This window comes from Chaetodon trifascialis, chromosome 6 (assembly GCF_039877785.1).
Source record: "Chaetodon trifascialis isolate fChaTrf1 chromosome 6, fChaTrf1.hap1, whole genome shotgun sequence".
Lineage (NCBI taxonomy): Eukaryota > Metazoa > Chordata > Actinopteri > Chaetodontiformes > Chaetodontidae > Chaetodon > Chaetodon trifascialis.
In genome coordinates, this window is record NC_092061.1 from 13,810,175 (window position 1) to 13,827,258 (window position 17,084).

General features: G+C 40.3%; 1 protein-coding gene across 3 annotated transcripts in view; it reads right to left on the bottom strand.

Annotated features, from left to right (window-relative positions):
- The window catches only part of LOC139332594 (dmX-like protein 1), a 52,679-nt gene extending 43,040 nt beyond the window's left edge, over nucleotides 1-9,639 (bottom strand). For 2 of the 3 annotated variants that reach the window (XM_070964637.1, XM_070964635.1), the window contains exons 1-9: nucleotides 9,276-9,618; nucleotides 7,523-7,751; nucleotides 6,408-6,533; nucleotides 2,942-3,019; nucleotides 2,391-2,469; nucleotides 2,094-2,238; nucleotides 1,729-1,795; nucleotides 1,287-1,471; nucleotides 178-382 (exon numbers count right to left, since the gene is read on the bottom strand). In XM_070964637.1, the coding sequence (XP_070820738.1) occupies nucleotides 178-382; nucleotides 1,287-1,471; nucleotides 1,729-1,795; nucleotides 2,094-2,238; nucleotides 2,391-2,469; nucleotides 2,942-3,019; nucleotides 6,408-6,533; nucleotides 7,523-7,609 (972 nt within the window). In that variant the 5' untranslated portion in view covers nucleotides 7,610-7,751; nucleotides 9,276-9,618. Of the gene's footprint in view, nucleotides 1-177; nucleotides 383-1,286; nucleotides 1,472-1,728; nucleotides 1,796-2,093; nucleotides 2,239-2,390; nucleotides 2,470-2,941; nucleotides 3,020-6,407; nucleotides 6,534-7,522; nucleotides 7,752-9,275 lie in introns of all 3 variants that reach the window. The other variant, XM_070964636.1, reaches the window with a different exon arrangement.
- Between the last annotated feature and the right edge of the window lie 7,445 nt (nucleotides 9,640-17,084).

The following is a 17,084-nucleotide window of genomic DNA, read 5'->3' on the forward strand; positions in this document are numbered from 1 at the left end:
GACCATAAACCTGAATCAAAATCTATAAATCATAAAAAAGGCATTTATTATCACTTAATTTACTGAAGCACTATAGCTTCAGACTGCATTTGTTTTAGCTAGTTGCACCTAAAAAAAAAAAAAAGCTGGCAACTGAGTGCATTTATCTTTAGCAAAAATTACATGAGAGTAGCTTACTTCCTGCGCTGTTCTTCCTTGCGTCTTCCCATTGCAGGTGTGTTTCCCAGAAGGGCCAGCACATCCAAGTGTGTCGCTATGCTGGCCTGCGGCGTGGTTGTTATGGTGACCGGACAGGAGGCTGTCACCTGGCAACAGCGTTTCTGCCCAGAGCCGACACACGCTGTCCTTACAGCAGGTGAGCAGAACGTTACACACAGCACCTCTGATGGGGGAGAAGGAGGACAGGGGAGGTGGACAAGAAAGGATAATGATGACGGAGTTTGCTGGAGGACACTGAACTCAGCATTTATTTTTTTTTGGTCATCTAATGCACACAGTTCTATTCAATAGCAGGTCAAAGGAGAGGTGCCTGTAGGGAGATAAGTTTAACTAAAGGTTGAAAAGTGTCAAGAGTTATAAGGACACTAGTGATAACAAAGTGACTGAATCTAATCTTCTCCGTAATGTCGGCCATGATCAACGAGTGCAAAAGACCAGTTTGCTTAAAAATGTTAAAATAACTAGAATGTCCAAACAGAGCAGGTTGCCAAAGGTGGAATAAAAGATTCCCTGAAGCCTAATTTATAGCAGCAAATAAGCTTAGAGAGGATTCGGCCTTAATATTACACTGTCTTACTGTCTGCATTAATTCTCTGAGCTGATAGGCAGAGTAACAATAATCTCTTCCTTGTCGTTTCCAAACTAATATTCCTGTATGCTAAATCTGCCGTGAACTGCGTCACATTATAATTTCAGTCTGAGAACAATTACAGGTCACGCAAGATTAGCAATGCTGTAACAAAGCAGGGTAGAACTGGGAGCTTAAGCACAGTGTGAGACTGTAATACTGTACATCTAACTTATTTTTAATTTATTCTGTACGAGCTCATTTTCATTCAACCCACAAATACTAGACGGGTAGAAAGAGATACTACCCGTCTAGCCAGTAACACAGGCCTAAACTAAACAGTTCAGCTGAGTATTGTTTCAGCCATTATTATGCAATTGTTAGATTGTGCTGTTTTTCCTGCTGTGCTCAGTTCGGTCAGCTTAAGCCAAAGCAAACCAGGAGATAAATGAATCACGGCTGCAGAAAGGCAGCTGGTGCCTTGACAGCGTGTCCGTACCGTGGCATGTACTTGCTGGTCTTCCTCCAAGAGAAGCCGGTAACAGAGCGGGGATGGGCCAGGTAGACAAAGGAAAAGGCCAGCTCTCCCTGGACACTGACACTGGCTTCTGGAGGCGTGAAGAGTCTGGAGACACTTGACTGCCACTTACTGGTGCTGTACCAGACCTTTACCAGGCAGTCATCCTTAAGAGAAGAGACAATTAGTATATAATTAATGCCATGCTGTGGGATGTCTTATTCCAAGTTAAACACATTAGGTTTTAGGTCTAATCTTAAAACCAACTGCAAAGGTAGGCAATGCTCAGCAGTTACTTTACAAATACACCTGAGCTTAAAGTGGTTGGCTTTGTCAATATGAGGAAACACGCCAACATGACTTGCACAAATTAATTTGCATCACAATCCATACAAGTTCTGCAACTCCACTAAAAGCCACTCACCTGTCCAGCAGTAGCAAAGAATTCCCCGTCAGGAGAGAACTTCATTAAGCTGACCGGAGAGGCCGTCCTTCAGACAAAACATTCAAATGACAGTATTTTCAATACTCAAAACTACATAAATCTGTGTTTTCACATATAGTTACACAGGTTAAGACTTAACTAAGTTGAAATGCTAATTATTATTATAATAGTACCAGTACTGGAATATAAACAAGTATTACAAAAAAAATAAATATTAACCGTTTTTACAAAGTTGTCTATATAGCACATAACTAAAACAAATGTTGATTAAGTGACGAGTTTAAGTGGTCTTTAGATTATAGAGGTAGGCAGCATTATATGAAGATTTTACACTCAGTTCTTACTTGCTCTGCCAGATGCACCTCCAGGCAGAATGAGTGTCTCTCATGGTCATCTCCGTCTGCTGTCCCTCTTCTTCAGCTTCATCTTTTACTCCATCAGCATTAGACCACAACTGGAGGCTACTGGAGCCAGTTAAGAGAGTGCTGCCTGCATACAGAAAAATGCCACTATTTCAGGACAGATACAACCCTATATTATACACACGCACATATACACACACAAACATGTCTCCTTTCTTTGTTTTAACTGTGTATTTTGGTATTTTCATATTAATCAAGAAGCACTATGTGTCAAAGTACCTGTGGGGTGCCAGGCCAGGTTCCGTACCATAGACTTTAATACAAACTGACCAGTCTTCTGCCATTGGCAGTTCACCTTCTGTATAAAAAAATAAATAAAGACATTACAGACACATTAAAATACAAAATACAAGACACATTAAAATAAGACATGTTCTGAAGGAAATCTTTTCTCTTATATCAGTGGTTACAACTGCATAACCAGAGCCAAAAAGAGGTTGTTCTCATGTGAGCCACATGTGATCAGGCCACACAGACAGCAGCTGTATGACCAGGGAACTTCTGCAATGAAAGAGGTACTGGCTTGTGTTTAAGATGAGTAAAACCTTTCCATCCCTTCCATGACTATTCCTTGACTTCTCCAACAACAGAAACTTGTTCAACACTGACATAGCAAACCACTTCTGCAATGACGATAGTGCAGGAATAAACAGTAAACATGACAATGACTGCAAGACTTCATACAACAATTCACAAAGGATTTGTTCTTCAGGATATTCAGAATACATGCATGACCAGATTGTAAGTGGAAGATAAAGTAGTGTACTCACAGTCAGAGATGTGTCTTTTTGATCTGGGTGCTGAACAGGCTCAAAAACACACACAATGCTTCCATAGGAAGCTGCAATCTGTCAGCAGGAAAGAGAAAAGGCAAAAAGATAAATATTAAGACATGTTTTTTTAATAAAGAGTAAAACGGTATCACTGAAAACAGAACCATATATTACTCCATATATTATATTCCAATTCCACTTGTAAATGTCAAAAATATGAAATTGTTGTTGTGAATTACAATTAAACTTAGGGAATATTTAAAAGATACATTTCAGTACAAAATTATAAGCTGTATGTTTATGCAATAGACTGTTTTTGACAAGCCTACAAACTCACATTTCTTGTTTTTTGATGATTTAGACACTGAATAATGAGTGTAGATGCTTATTCAAGATCCTAATTGGAAGATGGCAACGTGGTTTTTCATATAAACCATGACATGTCTCAACAGGAGATGAGTATAGCCCTTTGATAACAAAGCAAACAAACAAACAAACAAACAAAAAAAACCCTTGAACCTATAAAGAGCCAGTGTTGAGTCAACATTGCGCCGACTACCATATACACATTCATGCATTGGTTAAGGCTATTTGCTCAAGTGCTTTTCATGGGAGCAATGGTCACAATGTTAAACTGACTGAATGAGAGACATTTCCGTGGCAGCGACCATAAATACCAAGTTTAATAAGGCCCAGGTTGGATAATACAAGCTGTGTTTCTGTTGGGGTAAATAATATGCAGACTGTCAGAGAATGAAGGAGTGAGTCACACACTCACACGAGCAAATGTGAACGTAAATTGACACAGGCGCACACGAGCCATCACATGCACGAGCACGGTTTCATAAAATCTTTCTAGACAGACAATGGCTCATGGCAGGATGATACATAAGGAAATATATTCTTTATCTCTAGCACATTTCATGTTTAATCTGATTTGATTGGAGAGCAAAAAGCAACATATAAAAAAAGAGCTATCTAGACACTGGTGCTCTAGTCCAGGGAATGAACTCATAGGCCTGCACAAAGAAGAGATGTTTAAAACATTAAGTCTCCTTCTTTGTGGGAATATTGATGACTCTTCTTTAGTCTAATTTTCATAAAACCCCAACTGAGATTCTGAGGTCGTATTACGCTGCAAGAATATTATATCAAACATCTTAAAGCTCCAGTGAAACAGTTTTAACTTAACTAGGAATCACCTTTAGTGCTTGTTTTGTGCTTTAAATGGTTAAATTTAATGCAATGGGAAGTATGTAGTGCATAGGCTCACTGCAGGCTGCATTCTTCTCAGTAATTACGCTGTTGGCATCAATTTAATTTAATGTTTCACAATAATGTGTTTTTTTTAATCAACACTAATAACACCTTCAATATTATGATTTGGAAAAAATGTGTTTCATTGCAGTGGGTCTTACAAAATGCATCCAAAGGGCTTTTAAATTGCATGAGCGCAGGGGATGTGTGCTCACCAATGCTGTTTAAACTAATAGCATTGCAAATATCACAGCGTGGACAGGGTCAGTGAGGTGGAACTGGCAAGCATAACAACTGGGCATGCTTAAACAGATGCTGGACCACGCTGGAGGCATGTGAGGTTACTTCTGGACCGGCTGAATTGGATTAAAGATCACATGAGGGGAGGTGAAGGGTTGGTTGGTTGCACTCGAAGGATGTTGGAGGAGGAGGAGATGTTTTTTTTTCTGCTTTTTCATTTGAATTAAATCAGCTTGGTCTGCTATTTTAACAGGGCTTCCACCACCCACAATTAAGAAATGAATCAAGATTATAGTGTTTGCTTGGCAATGATGACTTCCGCCTATAATATCTTTATGAAGAAATGTATGAATGCATGCAGATGCAGCAATCCTGTAATTCTCCCGTTTTTATTTGATTACAGCATTATTACTCAGCAACTAAGAAGAATTATGAATCCTGTGGCTGCAATAATAACGCAAGATGAGCTCCTTTAGCTTCCATTGAAAAAAAATACAGCACTGTCTCAAGCTTGGGAAGTATGCAAGATGAACAGTAAGTGTCTGCAGAGACGCTAAAATCTGTGGGGTTTCATGGGTTTTATTTAGACATAAATCCAACAAATTCTGCAAAACTCTCTTGCAATCACTGCCACTGATATGAAAACCACTCAAGCTAGATGGTATTATTATTATTAACAATCCCTACAGAGATTTAACACACACATTGCAGAGATTCAGATCTGACCTTCAGCAGCTTTGCAATTAGATTTTATGGTATCAGTCTTTGGGGGAAAGGTCCAAAAGTCTCTAAGAAACAACTCAAACCAAACCAGCCTGAAATAGGACGAACAGCAGGTCAACAAGTGTTGTGTTGAATCTTGGCCAAGTTTTATAGCTTTCACATGTCCGTCTATTAAAACTTGAGAATTTTAGATTGTTTAAATGATAGACATAGAAACACTGAATTCCAACTTTAAGACCTGAGCATTCATGGTTGCACCTAAATACTTTGTGCAACTGGGACTAGCCTCAACACCACCTTCCTTCACAAAGTCTACCAGAAAATCCCCCAAGACAAGTAAAAAAAAATATCATCCAGTTCTTCCTTAAAACTATTCCTGCAGCAAACATAAAGTGTACACAATAGCAATTCTCTTGTTGTCTCTGTGCCACAGATGGACTTGGAATGGAGTTCATTAAGAAACATCAGAAACACCTCATAACATTAACACATTTTTTGCAGTTCTGTCCCAGATACAAATTACAAACACATCACAACAGATCTTTTGTTTGTGCCTACAGTTAAAATGATTTTGGGGTCATTAAAGGGATTATCAGTGGCATTACATCAGTGAATGGGCCTGCTGTACCACTACTTGCTTTTATCGATGATTTTTCCCTAACTTCGAGTTAATGAAGCTGAAGTTCATTAAAACAGCGATTGATGTTGCCAACAAATCTCTTTCCAGAAAACATAAGCTGCCAATACTTAATAAGAGGGCAACAGAGCTTACCACTAATGTGCCTTGCAAGACAGCTTCAGTTATTCAATAACAAAATCTTAAAAGAACAGACTCCTGGGCAATTTAGCTAAATTTGGAAAGCATTCATTAGATAAGTACCATTTTGCTGGCACTCTGAACTGAACTTACCTACCACACTTTATCAAAAACACATTCCACCAATCCCAATTGTGTGGTCATTAAAATATTGTGAAGCAAAAGGAGGCAGAAATGCATATCATGGCACTGTGCAATTACACACATTTTAATGCCTGCAATTTTCCTATTTGGACTGATCTCCTTTTTTTGCTGTTTGATCTGTCAAACCACAGGATTTCATTGAGGGTTGGGTATGCATATGATGCATTTTTCATTTAAACTGCAATGTTTGTACACTAAAGTGGAATGGTATTTCAGGAAGATCCCGGTGTGCACATCAGCCTGAGGACCCAAACTGACAGAGCACCACTCCACTAGTCTTACCTGTCCACCCTGCAGTGAGCAGTCAACACAGCCGACTTGGATGTTGCCATGTTTGGCCCCTGGGATGATCTGCAGTCGCTCAAAGTCACTTCCCAAAATCACCACGTCACATCCTGACGCATAGGCCTATCAAGAGACAAGGAGACAGAAAGAGATGAAGGTGACACCCAGATCCACCCAGAAAGAATTGCATAAAGGGTTAGTTGAACTGCACTTGTCCTGGAGCCAGTGTCACTGTATCAAACATGACACCATATGACAGCTCTGGAGTACAAGTAGATAAGATTAGAAGACTATGCTCTATTTCTGTGGCTCTAAAAAAGAGATCTTCACATGAGCTGTGACTCACTCTGACTGTGTCTCCTTCACAAGAGGACAGAAGGACAGAAATAGTTCTCCTATTGATCCATTCTCTGAATGACACCAGAGTAGTGTCTGCTTTGAGATCACAAGCAGTCAGCGGTACTGCCTTTGTATTTCACACATGTGGCCCAGTCCTAAATCCTAAACAAAGGCTTCCTGCAGTAGTAAATTATGCAGCAGTTAATATAATACAGTGACATAGGTTACATTCAAATGCATATTTCAACCATAAAAATTAAGCATTCGATTAAGCCAACAGATGCTTATCTATTAGAATGATGTTGTTGTGGCCTTAAATCCCACAGGGGACAAAGAGACTTAAAGTGGAAACAGACAGTCTTATGAAAGTATAAAATGTTTTTTAAGCTGTAAAGCATATTGGTGGTCATTCATGGATCCTTTGTTGCACCCGTGTGTAACTTGATTTGTTCATTGAAAGATAAACTGAAGTACTTAAACTGCTATTGGAGGCTTAATACCTGACATACAATACCCATTGAATTATGGCCCGGTATTAGACAGGATCACCACTTTGACTCCGTTCTTTGCCCATGTGGTAACCTGACCCTTGAAAAGCCTTCTTGATACCAGCGCTTTTCCATACTATACTTTTACTCCCCTTTCTACATTTACATTTAAAAGCCACTCAAAGGACAAAAATCTGTTCTGACAGATCAGATTGGCAACCCCTTAAGAATCAGAGCTCCTAAATAGCTGGGAGAGAAATAGTTCCAGTGCTTGAAATATCTTACCGTGAATGGCACATTGTTGATGCTCCCTACAGAGAAACAATTGTCTCCAGGGTTGACAGCCCCTGTGAGGACCTGATGGAGATTCATGACTCTTGTTTACAGCGGCCGTGTGCTCCTTCCCCTCTCTCCTTTCTCACAACACCAACCAGGTGAGATTCATGGGAAACCATAGGAAGGATGTGTTCATCTTCATCTGTAGCCTGTAATTTCACTTCAGTGTCTCTACAGACTTTTAGGAAGCGAGAGATAAAAACAGGGAGATGTAAACAGAATGTTACGGTTCAGTAAGCATCAAGACAAGAGCATATTACTGATTCACGGACACTGACTGCAAATTTGACACTCAGCACTTGTAATAGTACCAAGGAAGAAATAAATGATCTGTGAATTGTTTATGTTGCACTGTATTGTGCAAACAGGGCATCAAACATTCTTAAACCTTTTCTGCACCTATTCAAAACTGCATGAAACTAGTCTCACAATGAGACCACGATGCACAAAAACATACATGTGAGAGGACCCACTACCAATAAGCATTAAACCTATTAGCCATACAGACAGCTAAAAGGGCATTATATCCTAGCTTAGCTATCTTAAAATCCATGCCATTTAGTGTGTCAGCCAATTTAGGGGTTATCATCAAGAGTTCTTTCACTGTAACATAAACGCATTCAGCATGTACACTGACAAACAAACTGACATGTGGGAGAACTGGAAAGACCATCAGGAAGGGTACAAGTCAGAAGAGGAAGGAGATGGGAGATGGCTTTAAGGAGAGCCTTAAGAAATGGGCCCATGGACAAGCAAGGTGATGCTGCAATAGCTGATGCTGCACAAGTGTGGCATCACATTATCTCTGTGGGGCAAGATTTTCTAACAGTGTGGCACCAGCTTCTTTGCACTGCCCATGTGGAAACAGGAAATTACTGTCATGAATGCATAATGGAAACTGTATATTTAATAAAGAGGCAACTGCATAACTCATACTAGTAAGAAAAATCTAGTTGAGTCATGAGTTAAAAACAAATTAGGCAATAGCACAAGTCCAATAGACAGAGCAGGTGCCTGTGAGTCAAGGGGTGCCGCAGTACTGCCTTAACTTCCACATTACAACAACACTGTAAACCCGGTTTGTCCACTTTCTGTGTCAATTTGTCTTACTTTGCCCAATAAACTTTGCTGCAAGCACAAGTAAAGTGACTGAGGAAAGTAACACGCACATAGCAAATAAATCCATAACACGTGTCTAAAAGTGTTACTGTCAGTCGTCAGTCTGATACTGGCGATATCTCACTTTTAGGCGCGAGGTACATAAGTCATTTCAACGTTACAACACAACATAATATAATTTCAGTTAGTGTAACTTAAAACAAGTAAGTGAGTGTCAAAATTTGGCCTACAACACTGATGCGAAGTGAAGCAGTAACGTTACGCTATTTTATAACTGAGGCAAATGTGAGTTACACTATGTTTCCTGTCCTGTGGCAACTCACGTGATAACGTTTATCACGCCAACACATAAAAACATAGCAAACGACACGACATCTGTCCAACAATGTGTCGCCTGTTTACATAAAACGTATAATTTGTTGACTGTCTCAGTGATTTTAAGCAACGCTTTCATACATTAGCTAGCTACCTGTTTCCAAGTCTTCAAATCATACGCTAACTTAGCTGTCAAGTTTAGCTAGCCATCTACAGTTTATGCAACAAACGCCATAAACGACCAGTGTTAGAGAAAGCAATTAGCTACTTACTTTGCGTCGTTACTTTGAAGCATGTCCTGTAGATACAAGGACAAGTTACCCTTGTCGACTGCTCACTTTGATGACTGTAGCTCTCCAACATTAGCTAAATGTTATGGATTTGGTCTCCTTGGTTAGCTAGCGTTAGCGCGTACTAGCTTGTGAAGCTCTCTTTTAGCGAGCTCTTGAGCTACAAAGCTAGCTGTAGATCACTTATGACACACATTAAGTGCCTGACAATTTCTCCTTGCCAAGACGAGTGACTTTTCAATTACTTCTCAAACTGCTAACCATAAGAAGGAGCCAACCTCTCCCCAAGGTTAGCAAATAAAACGCTTCCTAGGAGGAAGCTTTTCCTTATGTTGAAGATGTGTCATGATACCGACTGTTGCGCTGCAATGCATCATGGTCTTAGTAGTTCCGTTATGAAAGCAGCGCAAGACGGCACACAACTGCCTGAGCTTGAATTACCACAGAAAGGTTGGTAGAAAGGTGTCCTTAAATTCACCTTTTGTAGTTTTTAAAGGATTTTGTAGTTTTCAAGACTTTGGTTGTACTGGTTTGTACAACACCTCTCCAAAATAAATGTTTAAAATGTCAAAATGCGGAGAAATATAAACGATAAGAGTACTGCAACAGTGACTCCAAAATGATGTAAATGGCTTTTGTTTTAGCAACTTAATTTAAGCCATTAACGGGTGTCAAAATGACCCGCCAGCATCTGTGAGGTAAGTAAACTCAGATCTCTGAGAGATGGGTAAACCGATAAATGTGTCAGAAAGTTTTGGTGGTGTTCGCTGCACTTATGTCAAACCCAGCGGTGATGTCATGCTGACGCATCCTCCTGCAAAACCTCTGCATCACCACACTCACTCAGGTGAGAAGCCTATCAATGTGTCTGCTATGTCCATGCCAGTTAAACTATAAGCATAATTCCCACAGCTGCAGTCTGTTTCAGTGTGTCTAATTATTTGATTGACTGTAGAACGATATGTTTGTGTATTATATATTTGAGTGTTTTTTATGTGTCCTTTGTATGTATCAATATGCACTAGGTTTCTGTGTCAATCATGCTTTTTTTTTTTGTTGAGGTCCAAGAACTACTGATCACTGCTGAACCAGGGACCATTAAATCTATTAATTGCAACTCCTAATATTGTAGAGGTGTAAAATTAGCCTATATTCCACAATGTTTGGTCATTGGATGTAAACTGAATTTAGATGTATCTTTTATGTCCTATTCTTGTTGTAGACAGGACAGAGGTGTCATGGGAGGTGTTTGAAGTCCTCGCATTGAGCCTAAATAACCACAGGGTGTCACTCTTGCTCAATACACTGGTCTTGACCAGTCCAAATGGTTGAGCTGGACCAGCAAACTCTGAAGTTCCGATGCATATAATTTTTTTATGGTGTTCCTCAACACACTCAACATGTATAAATATTTCACATTATTACTATTTTGGTCATGAATAACACAATGGTTGATATTAAGATTTAAAGCTGGCTCTCAATCTTGTAAGCATGATAAGACTCATCAATCGCAATATGGCATTTAATGAACACAGAATGAGTGGAGCACACACACACACACACACACACACACACACACACACACACACACACACACACACACACACACACACACATTTCTACTTGCACTATATTTCTGCACATTATGGTGAAGCTCCACTGTACTGGGTAAAACACTGTACTGGGGGGTTGGAGGCTTCAAACTCAATTAAAGCATGTGGAGATAAATGGGACAGACACTCTCCATGAATAATTGAAATGGCCGACATGTCAGTAACATTAGGGAAGCCTGGCGACATTTATTGTCATGGCATTTGGATGGTGGTGACGAAGAAACTGTTGACTTCCCAGTCAGGAAGTAGGTCACAGCATTATTAAAGATGTAGCCTTATAGTATAACTGTGCTAAATATTACATCACCTTTCAACTCTGACACACACATGCACGACCACCGTATCACTGCAGGTTACATTTATGTGTGCTAGATGTAGCAAACTGGCTTAATATTCTTGCACACAGGCTTGTGCACACACCTACACACACACACCATCTATCCTAGTGTAATAATTTCCCCTTATCTCATTTTACCATCTCAGTTTTCTACCAATGTGTTTGCCTTTGGGCAGCATTCACAGAGCAAATGAAAGAGAATTTTTTCAATGACAAACTCACAAGCCACGGTGTATAAAGGATTTTTCTGTTCAGCGTGATATTGAATTCTGAGTTTGAGTAAGAGAGTGCAGTTCTTTGCCAGCAACAGTTTATGTTTAGTGCAGACACCAAAAAGAAAGAAAAAGCACTCTGTTCAACACTCCCCTATTTGAAAGCAGAAAAAGTATGCTAAAGTTTAGTTTAGGTTAGTTATGTGTTAAAGAACCCCCCTGTGCCTCAATATGGTCCAAATGACAACAGATACTGAATTACTGACTAAAAGTGTTACCTTGTAGTTTTCAGTCATATTGGGCATCATGTACTCTCAGCCTAAGCTGTTATTTGGAGTGTTAGAGCTGAAAGTTAGAAGAGGTCCTAAAAATATCTGGTCATCTCTTTGCCTGGTCCAAAATGTATTTGGCAGCATCCCTCAAAACCTCCAAACATTTTTAATCTGGAGAAAATGGGCATGAAATAGCACTGTTTTCAAATAATAAGAGTAAAAATAGACTGTGGCCAGTGAAAGGACATTGAAGTTCAGTACTGATACATATCTATGATATCAGCTGTCCACCAACAGAAGAAACAGCTGAAGGTTTTACAAATACTTTACACTTCTTGCACTTTGCTCTATTTTATGGTGCTAACACTTCTATTTGCAGACACCACACACTTCACCCACCACATTTCTTCAAGTGCACTTTTGTTCAAGTGCAATGTTTGTCTTTTTTTTATTGCAACCTCTCTGCCTCTATGTTTTTTCCAATTCATTTGTGTACTTTAGATAATCATAATGGTGATTGTACGTTATCTTTACAATGCATCTGTTCTTGTAGGCAACTTCTGCTGCTGTAACACCATTTCTCTGTGCAGGATGGATAAAGATTCCCTTCTTTTGCCTCTTAAAAGGGTAGAACTGGAAAATCAGTAAATAATGTTCATGAACTTCTCGATTTTTGATGTGCAAACTGATTTTGATCTGACATGGAGAGGAAAACAATGTAAAGGTGAGAAATAGAAGAAACAGAATAATTACATAGTAAATATGAGACACAAGAGGGCAGTGTTGAGACATGCAAAAAAAAAAAAAGGAGCGTGGCGAGGCTGTCTTATCTGTCAAGGCGCTGCAATTTAACCTCACGGCCAAACTCACACTTGGCTGCTGCATAATCCTATTGTTACATGTGAAATAGGCACTGCATTGCAAATGCAAAATACAGGCTGGTAAAAAAAAATAATACCCCAAACCACTGGCCTGCTCAGTTTTAACAATCATGCAAAATTTATTTTCAAATTACACCAACATAGATCTTGATTGTCAAATTTGGGTCTCGCTCCAGATAACATGAACTGAGCCCCAGCTGCTTTGGAAGTCCTTCCTAATGCATAATCCATGAGTTTTTATTTTTCCCTTGAAATGTGAGTTGTCTCTTTGAAGTGTTTTGTGGTATTATTATACTGTGGTTTGACGAGTAATAACGTTGATGTCTTGTATGAGCTGTAATTACTGGATCTGGAGGTAGGAGGGCAATGCCAAAATGGGCTTGAAGTTTCAGTGTGGCCGTGCTTTGATGTTTCATGGGTTGGGGGGAGCGAAGTGAGGCAGCTTTTCCGCAGGAGAAAATACCCACAACTTGCTGAACTTTTCCTTACAGACACGGACATGTGTAACTAACCATAATGAGGCATAATGGCAAATAAAACAACAGTCCTTTTGAAGAGACTAGCCATTTAGCATTTGGCTTCAGTAATCACAAAATGATAAATACTCTCATCTCAGGGTAATTATGTGTATCCTTTAAACACTCATCAAATGATAAGCTTTCATTTTGGTGTATGTGTAAAACTGCACAGAGAGGGATAATGGGCTTTGTTTGCGCTCAGTAAACCAAACCAGCTGCACTGCACTGCATGATAATACTGTTTTTGTTAGTGCCATCTCTGGCAGGCTTTCTGTGTTTGTAATCCACCAGCTCTTCCTCCTCTGCACTATAATTTCAACACTGTCCTACATTTCTGCGTAATGCTGCGACCGGAGTCAAAGCGTCCTTGGCTGTGAATGTTGTTGAGTCAACTGAAGGTGAGTTTACATGCGTGTGTCTGTGTGTGTTTTTGGCTGTCAGCATGTGTGAAGGCCTGCGTACATCAGCGCACGTATCCATCTGTGCGCGCGTGCACGCGGACGTGTGTGCGTCATCGCATGAGGTGTCTATGAGTGTATCTCCTGTGCGTCGTGCAGAGGTGACTGTGAAACGATGGGAACAGACATTAGCAGTGGAGGAAGAGGGGTGAGCAGGCAGGATATCCCATCACATCAGGACTGCTGCTGCGCCCACTTCCTTCAGCTCTTCCCAGCGAGAGGTCAGCAGAGGTCAAGCAGGCTCCTCCCTCTGTCATTATCCTTCCATCACCTGCCACCCTCCCTCTGCTGACAACAGAACTTTCTCCCCTCTGTTTCCACCCTTTACTCTCAGCACCAGCTTTAGCTCTTTATGATCCCTCAGCCCTCTTCTTTTTCTTCCTGCCTGACTCTGCCTTTATGATATTCACATCTTTTTGCTCTCCATCTGTTCCCCAGCTCTGGCTCTTTTCTTGGCCTTTTATTTGTCTCTTTTTTTGCTCTTTTGATAGCCCCGCCAACACCCTCAATTTCCCTCTGTCATTTTCTTCCTCAGATTCAGAGAACTCAGGGGTCCCTCTTTCTGAGACCTTTTGTTGAGTCTGCAGCTGATCTCTAGATTGCAACAGAGATACTATACACCCACAGCTGCCTTCAGAGACAGACTGCAGATTGAACCAAATTCTTTCAGAGGAGAATCTCTGGTGAGTTTTTAGTGAGAGAGGGGAGGACTTACTGTGTGTTGTGACTGAGAGTGCAGCCTGATGTGTGTCAAAACTACAGCTAAAATCTGGGGCACGTGGTAATGCAATATAGATGTTATGTCATCATGAATATTTCATGATGCACAACAATGAACCGTAATAGAATAATGTATGGGTATTGACTAAACTGAGAAACATAGGTGATAATTTGATGCCTTTATATTCTGTGTCATGCAAATTTAAAGTGAAATCTTTCAGCCGTCTTTCAGAAAAACATGATAGGTGCATGGAAATGGAGCAAACTTCATTCACTTAATTCAGCACTTCAGCTTAGCAGCATAATGGTTCAAAATTTTAGCAAAAACTGTCCCACTCAAAACTAGACATTAAACTTCTCTCATTTGAAATTCACAAAGTTGTACTTTATGCTGTTGATCTCTCCTTGTTTTGAGCACAAAGAGGCTCTGGTTAACACGAATTGGAGCTGGATTCGCCTAGATGTGTTTTGACATTGTTTGAGCTCAGGTCTCTTCATCATCAGATGCTTCGGCGTCATTCTTTGTCTGACTGCCTCCTCCTGTCTGAGGAAATGTGGAGTGAACTTGCTTAATGAGGAGACAAGAATATTTTTATGTGATTTAAACTGAGATCACAGAGCAGGCGTCCAGAACACGTCCCTCTCAAACAACACACATCTGATAACAAATCAGATACAGTGTAGAGACGTCGCAGATGAAAAACACTTACCACGGGAATCTTTTCTCCTGTCATAAGAAACTAGACTCACACATGCATAAAGTGACGCCAAAATTCACTACATAGATTCCTGATATTTCTCACATAAAGTTTGCACCACCTTCACTTAAATGATCCTTAAGTTACGAGAGTAGCTTATTACGACACACAATTCACTCTAGCGGACCTCAAATCAAGAATCGCTTCATGTTTAAACACTTAACTGTTCATATTTTCTACAACATCCAATTATCTGTTCATCGGACAATGTGCAATTCAGCATTCAGCGGCTGTGACACATCGTTGAGCTACGGTTGTTGAATATACCTGTAATGGCTGTGGTTGGGCCATTATCCTCCATGATATCTGGTTATTATCCCCGTCTGATTTATACTGCTTCTGTCGACCCTCACCCACGGTGACCTACATTCACTTTCATCTCACCCATCAATCATTTAGCAGTTCAAAGCTGAGGTCTGTCTGTGGAGGAATGCGCAGGGCTTGATCATAATGGCATTAATTCTCCAATGACACCATAAAAAAAATATGTATCTAAATGTATCCGCCACTGCGCCGCTGCGGATAAAACGGAATACAGACTACAATACATCAAGAGACGATAAACGGGAGGCAGATTGTTGTGACAATCGTCTTCAGTGAGTGGAGTCATCCAGCTGTTATCGAGGCTTGCAGTAAATGCAAATGTTGTGGTTTTTCAAGGTCAAAGTCCATTTTCAGCAAATTATTCTCCCTCCTGCGATGTGGACCTCCCATCCGCTCACCCCCAAACAGCCACAAGTGACCTCTGTGCAGAGATAATTCAACAGAGACAGATACAGACAGACAGAGACAGATGGACAGGCAGACAGCATGGGAGTGAGAAGGAAAAAAATGGCCTGGACTAAAAAATAGATGAGTACTATGGGTGTGTAAGAAGAGGCTGGATAACTTATTCAGTAGCAACTGTGTGTACGTGTCATTAAATCAGCTACTATACCCACATCTAACCGCCCCGGTGAAGTTAACGCTGGAGCTCAGGGAGAAAATTGAGACACTGGGGTCGAATCTGGATCTGATTTTGGATCTGGATCAACGGGCTGGGATGAAGATGGGAATGATAATATGCAATGTCAGGGGAACATCTGCTTCCACTTTGTATGCCACTGTAGTTGTTCTGAGCTATACTGTGCTCTGCAGCATCATTTCCTCATAAAATCAATTCCACTCAACACCTGATATGCATTCGCAGGTGCAACAAGCAAGCAAAGGTACACTTCCATGGTGTGTACACAAATATCCTGCTTGCTCATGTAGACAGAGCAAGGAGACAAAGGTCAGCTATGCTTTCTGCAAAAATGTGTACTGTTGCCAAACTTTCCAAATATCCCTCCAACCCCAAAATCAACAATTAATGATGTTGTTGCATTATTTTATACCCAATATAGATACACCCTCTAAATAATTTGCCTTTAATGAAACCACTGCAGCAAAATTACGTTCATTCTACTTCAACTTTTCTGACAAGTAAAACCATTACAAGCGGATGCGCATTACCAGAAGCTGTCTGACATAATAATGAGATAAGAACTGGCATGTAGGCAGAGGAAAGATAAGTGTCCACAAACAAAACAGAGCTCAGGAGTCAGCTGGAACGAGGGCTTGTCTGGCCTTTGCTTTCCACAGTTTGTCTGGCTATGAAGATTTGTCATTGCCTTCAAAGAGTTTTGGATGAGCAAGGTTGTTTGTAAAAACTGGGAATTTATTACTTACATCTTGTAAAAGTTTCTTTTGGTGCATCATCCCTCCCACACAGCAACTAATAGAGGGAAAAAGAAAACACACAGACTCTCCAAAAAGTCAAAATCAGGATAGTCGGTAGACGATGTTTAAATGCATTCGCAAATCAAGGGATACACAGGTGTTTAAGGACAGGTGATTCTGCGTTGGCAACACAGAATGCAGCCACATATTGGAGCGTGGAGATTCATATTTGACCTTGAGAACACATTAAACTAATAACGTAGCGTGAGCTTAAGGCTCAGATTTCTCCCCCTGTGATGACTCTTCAGCAAAGATCC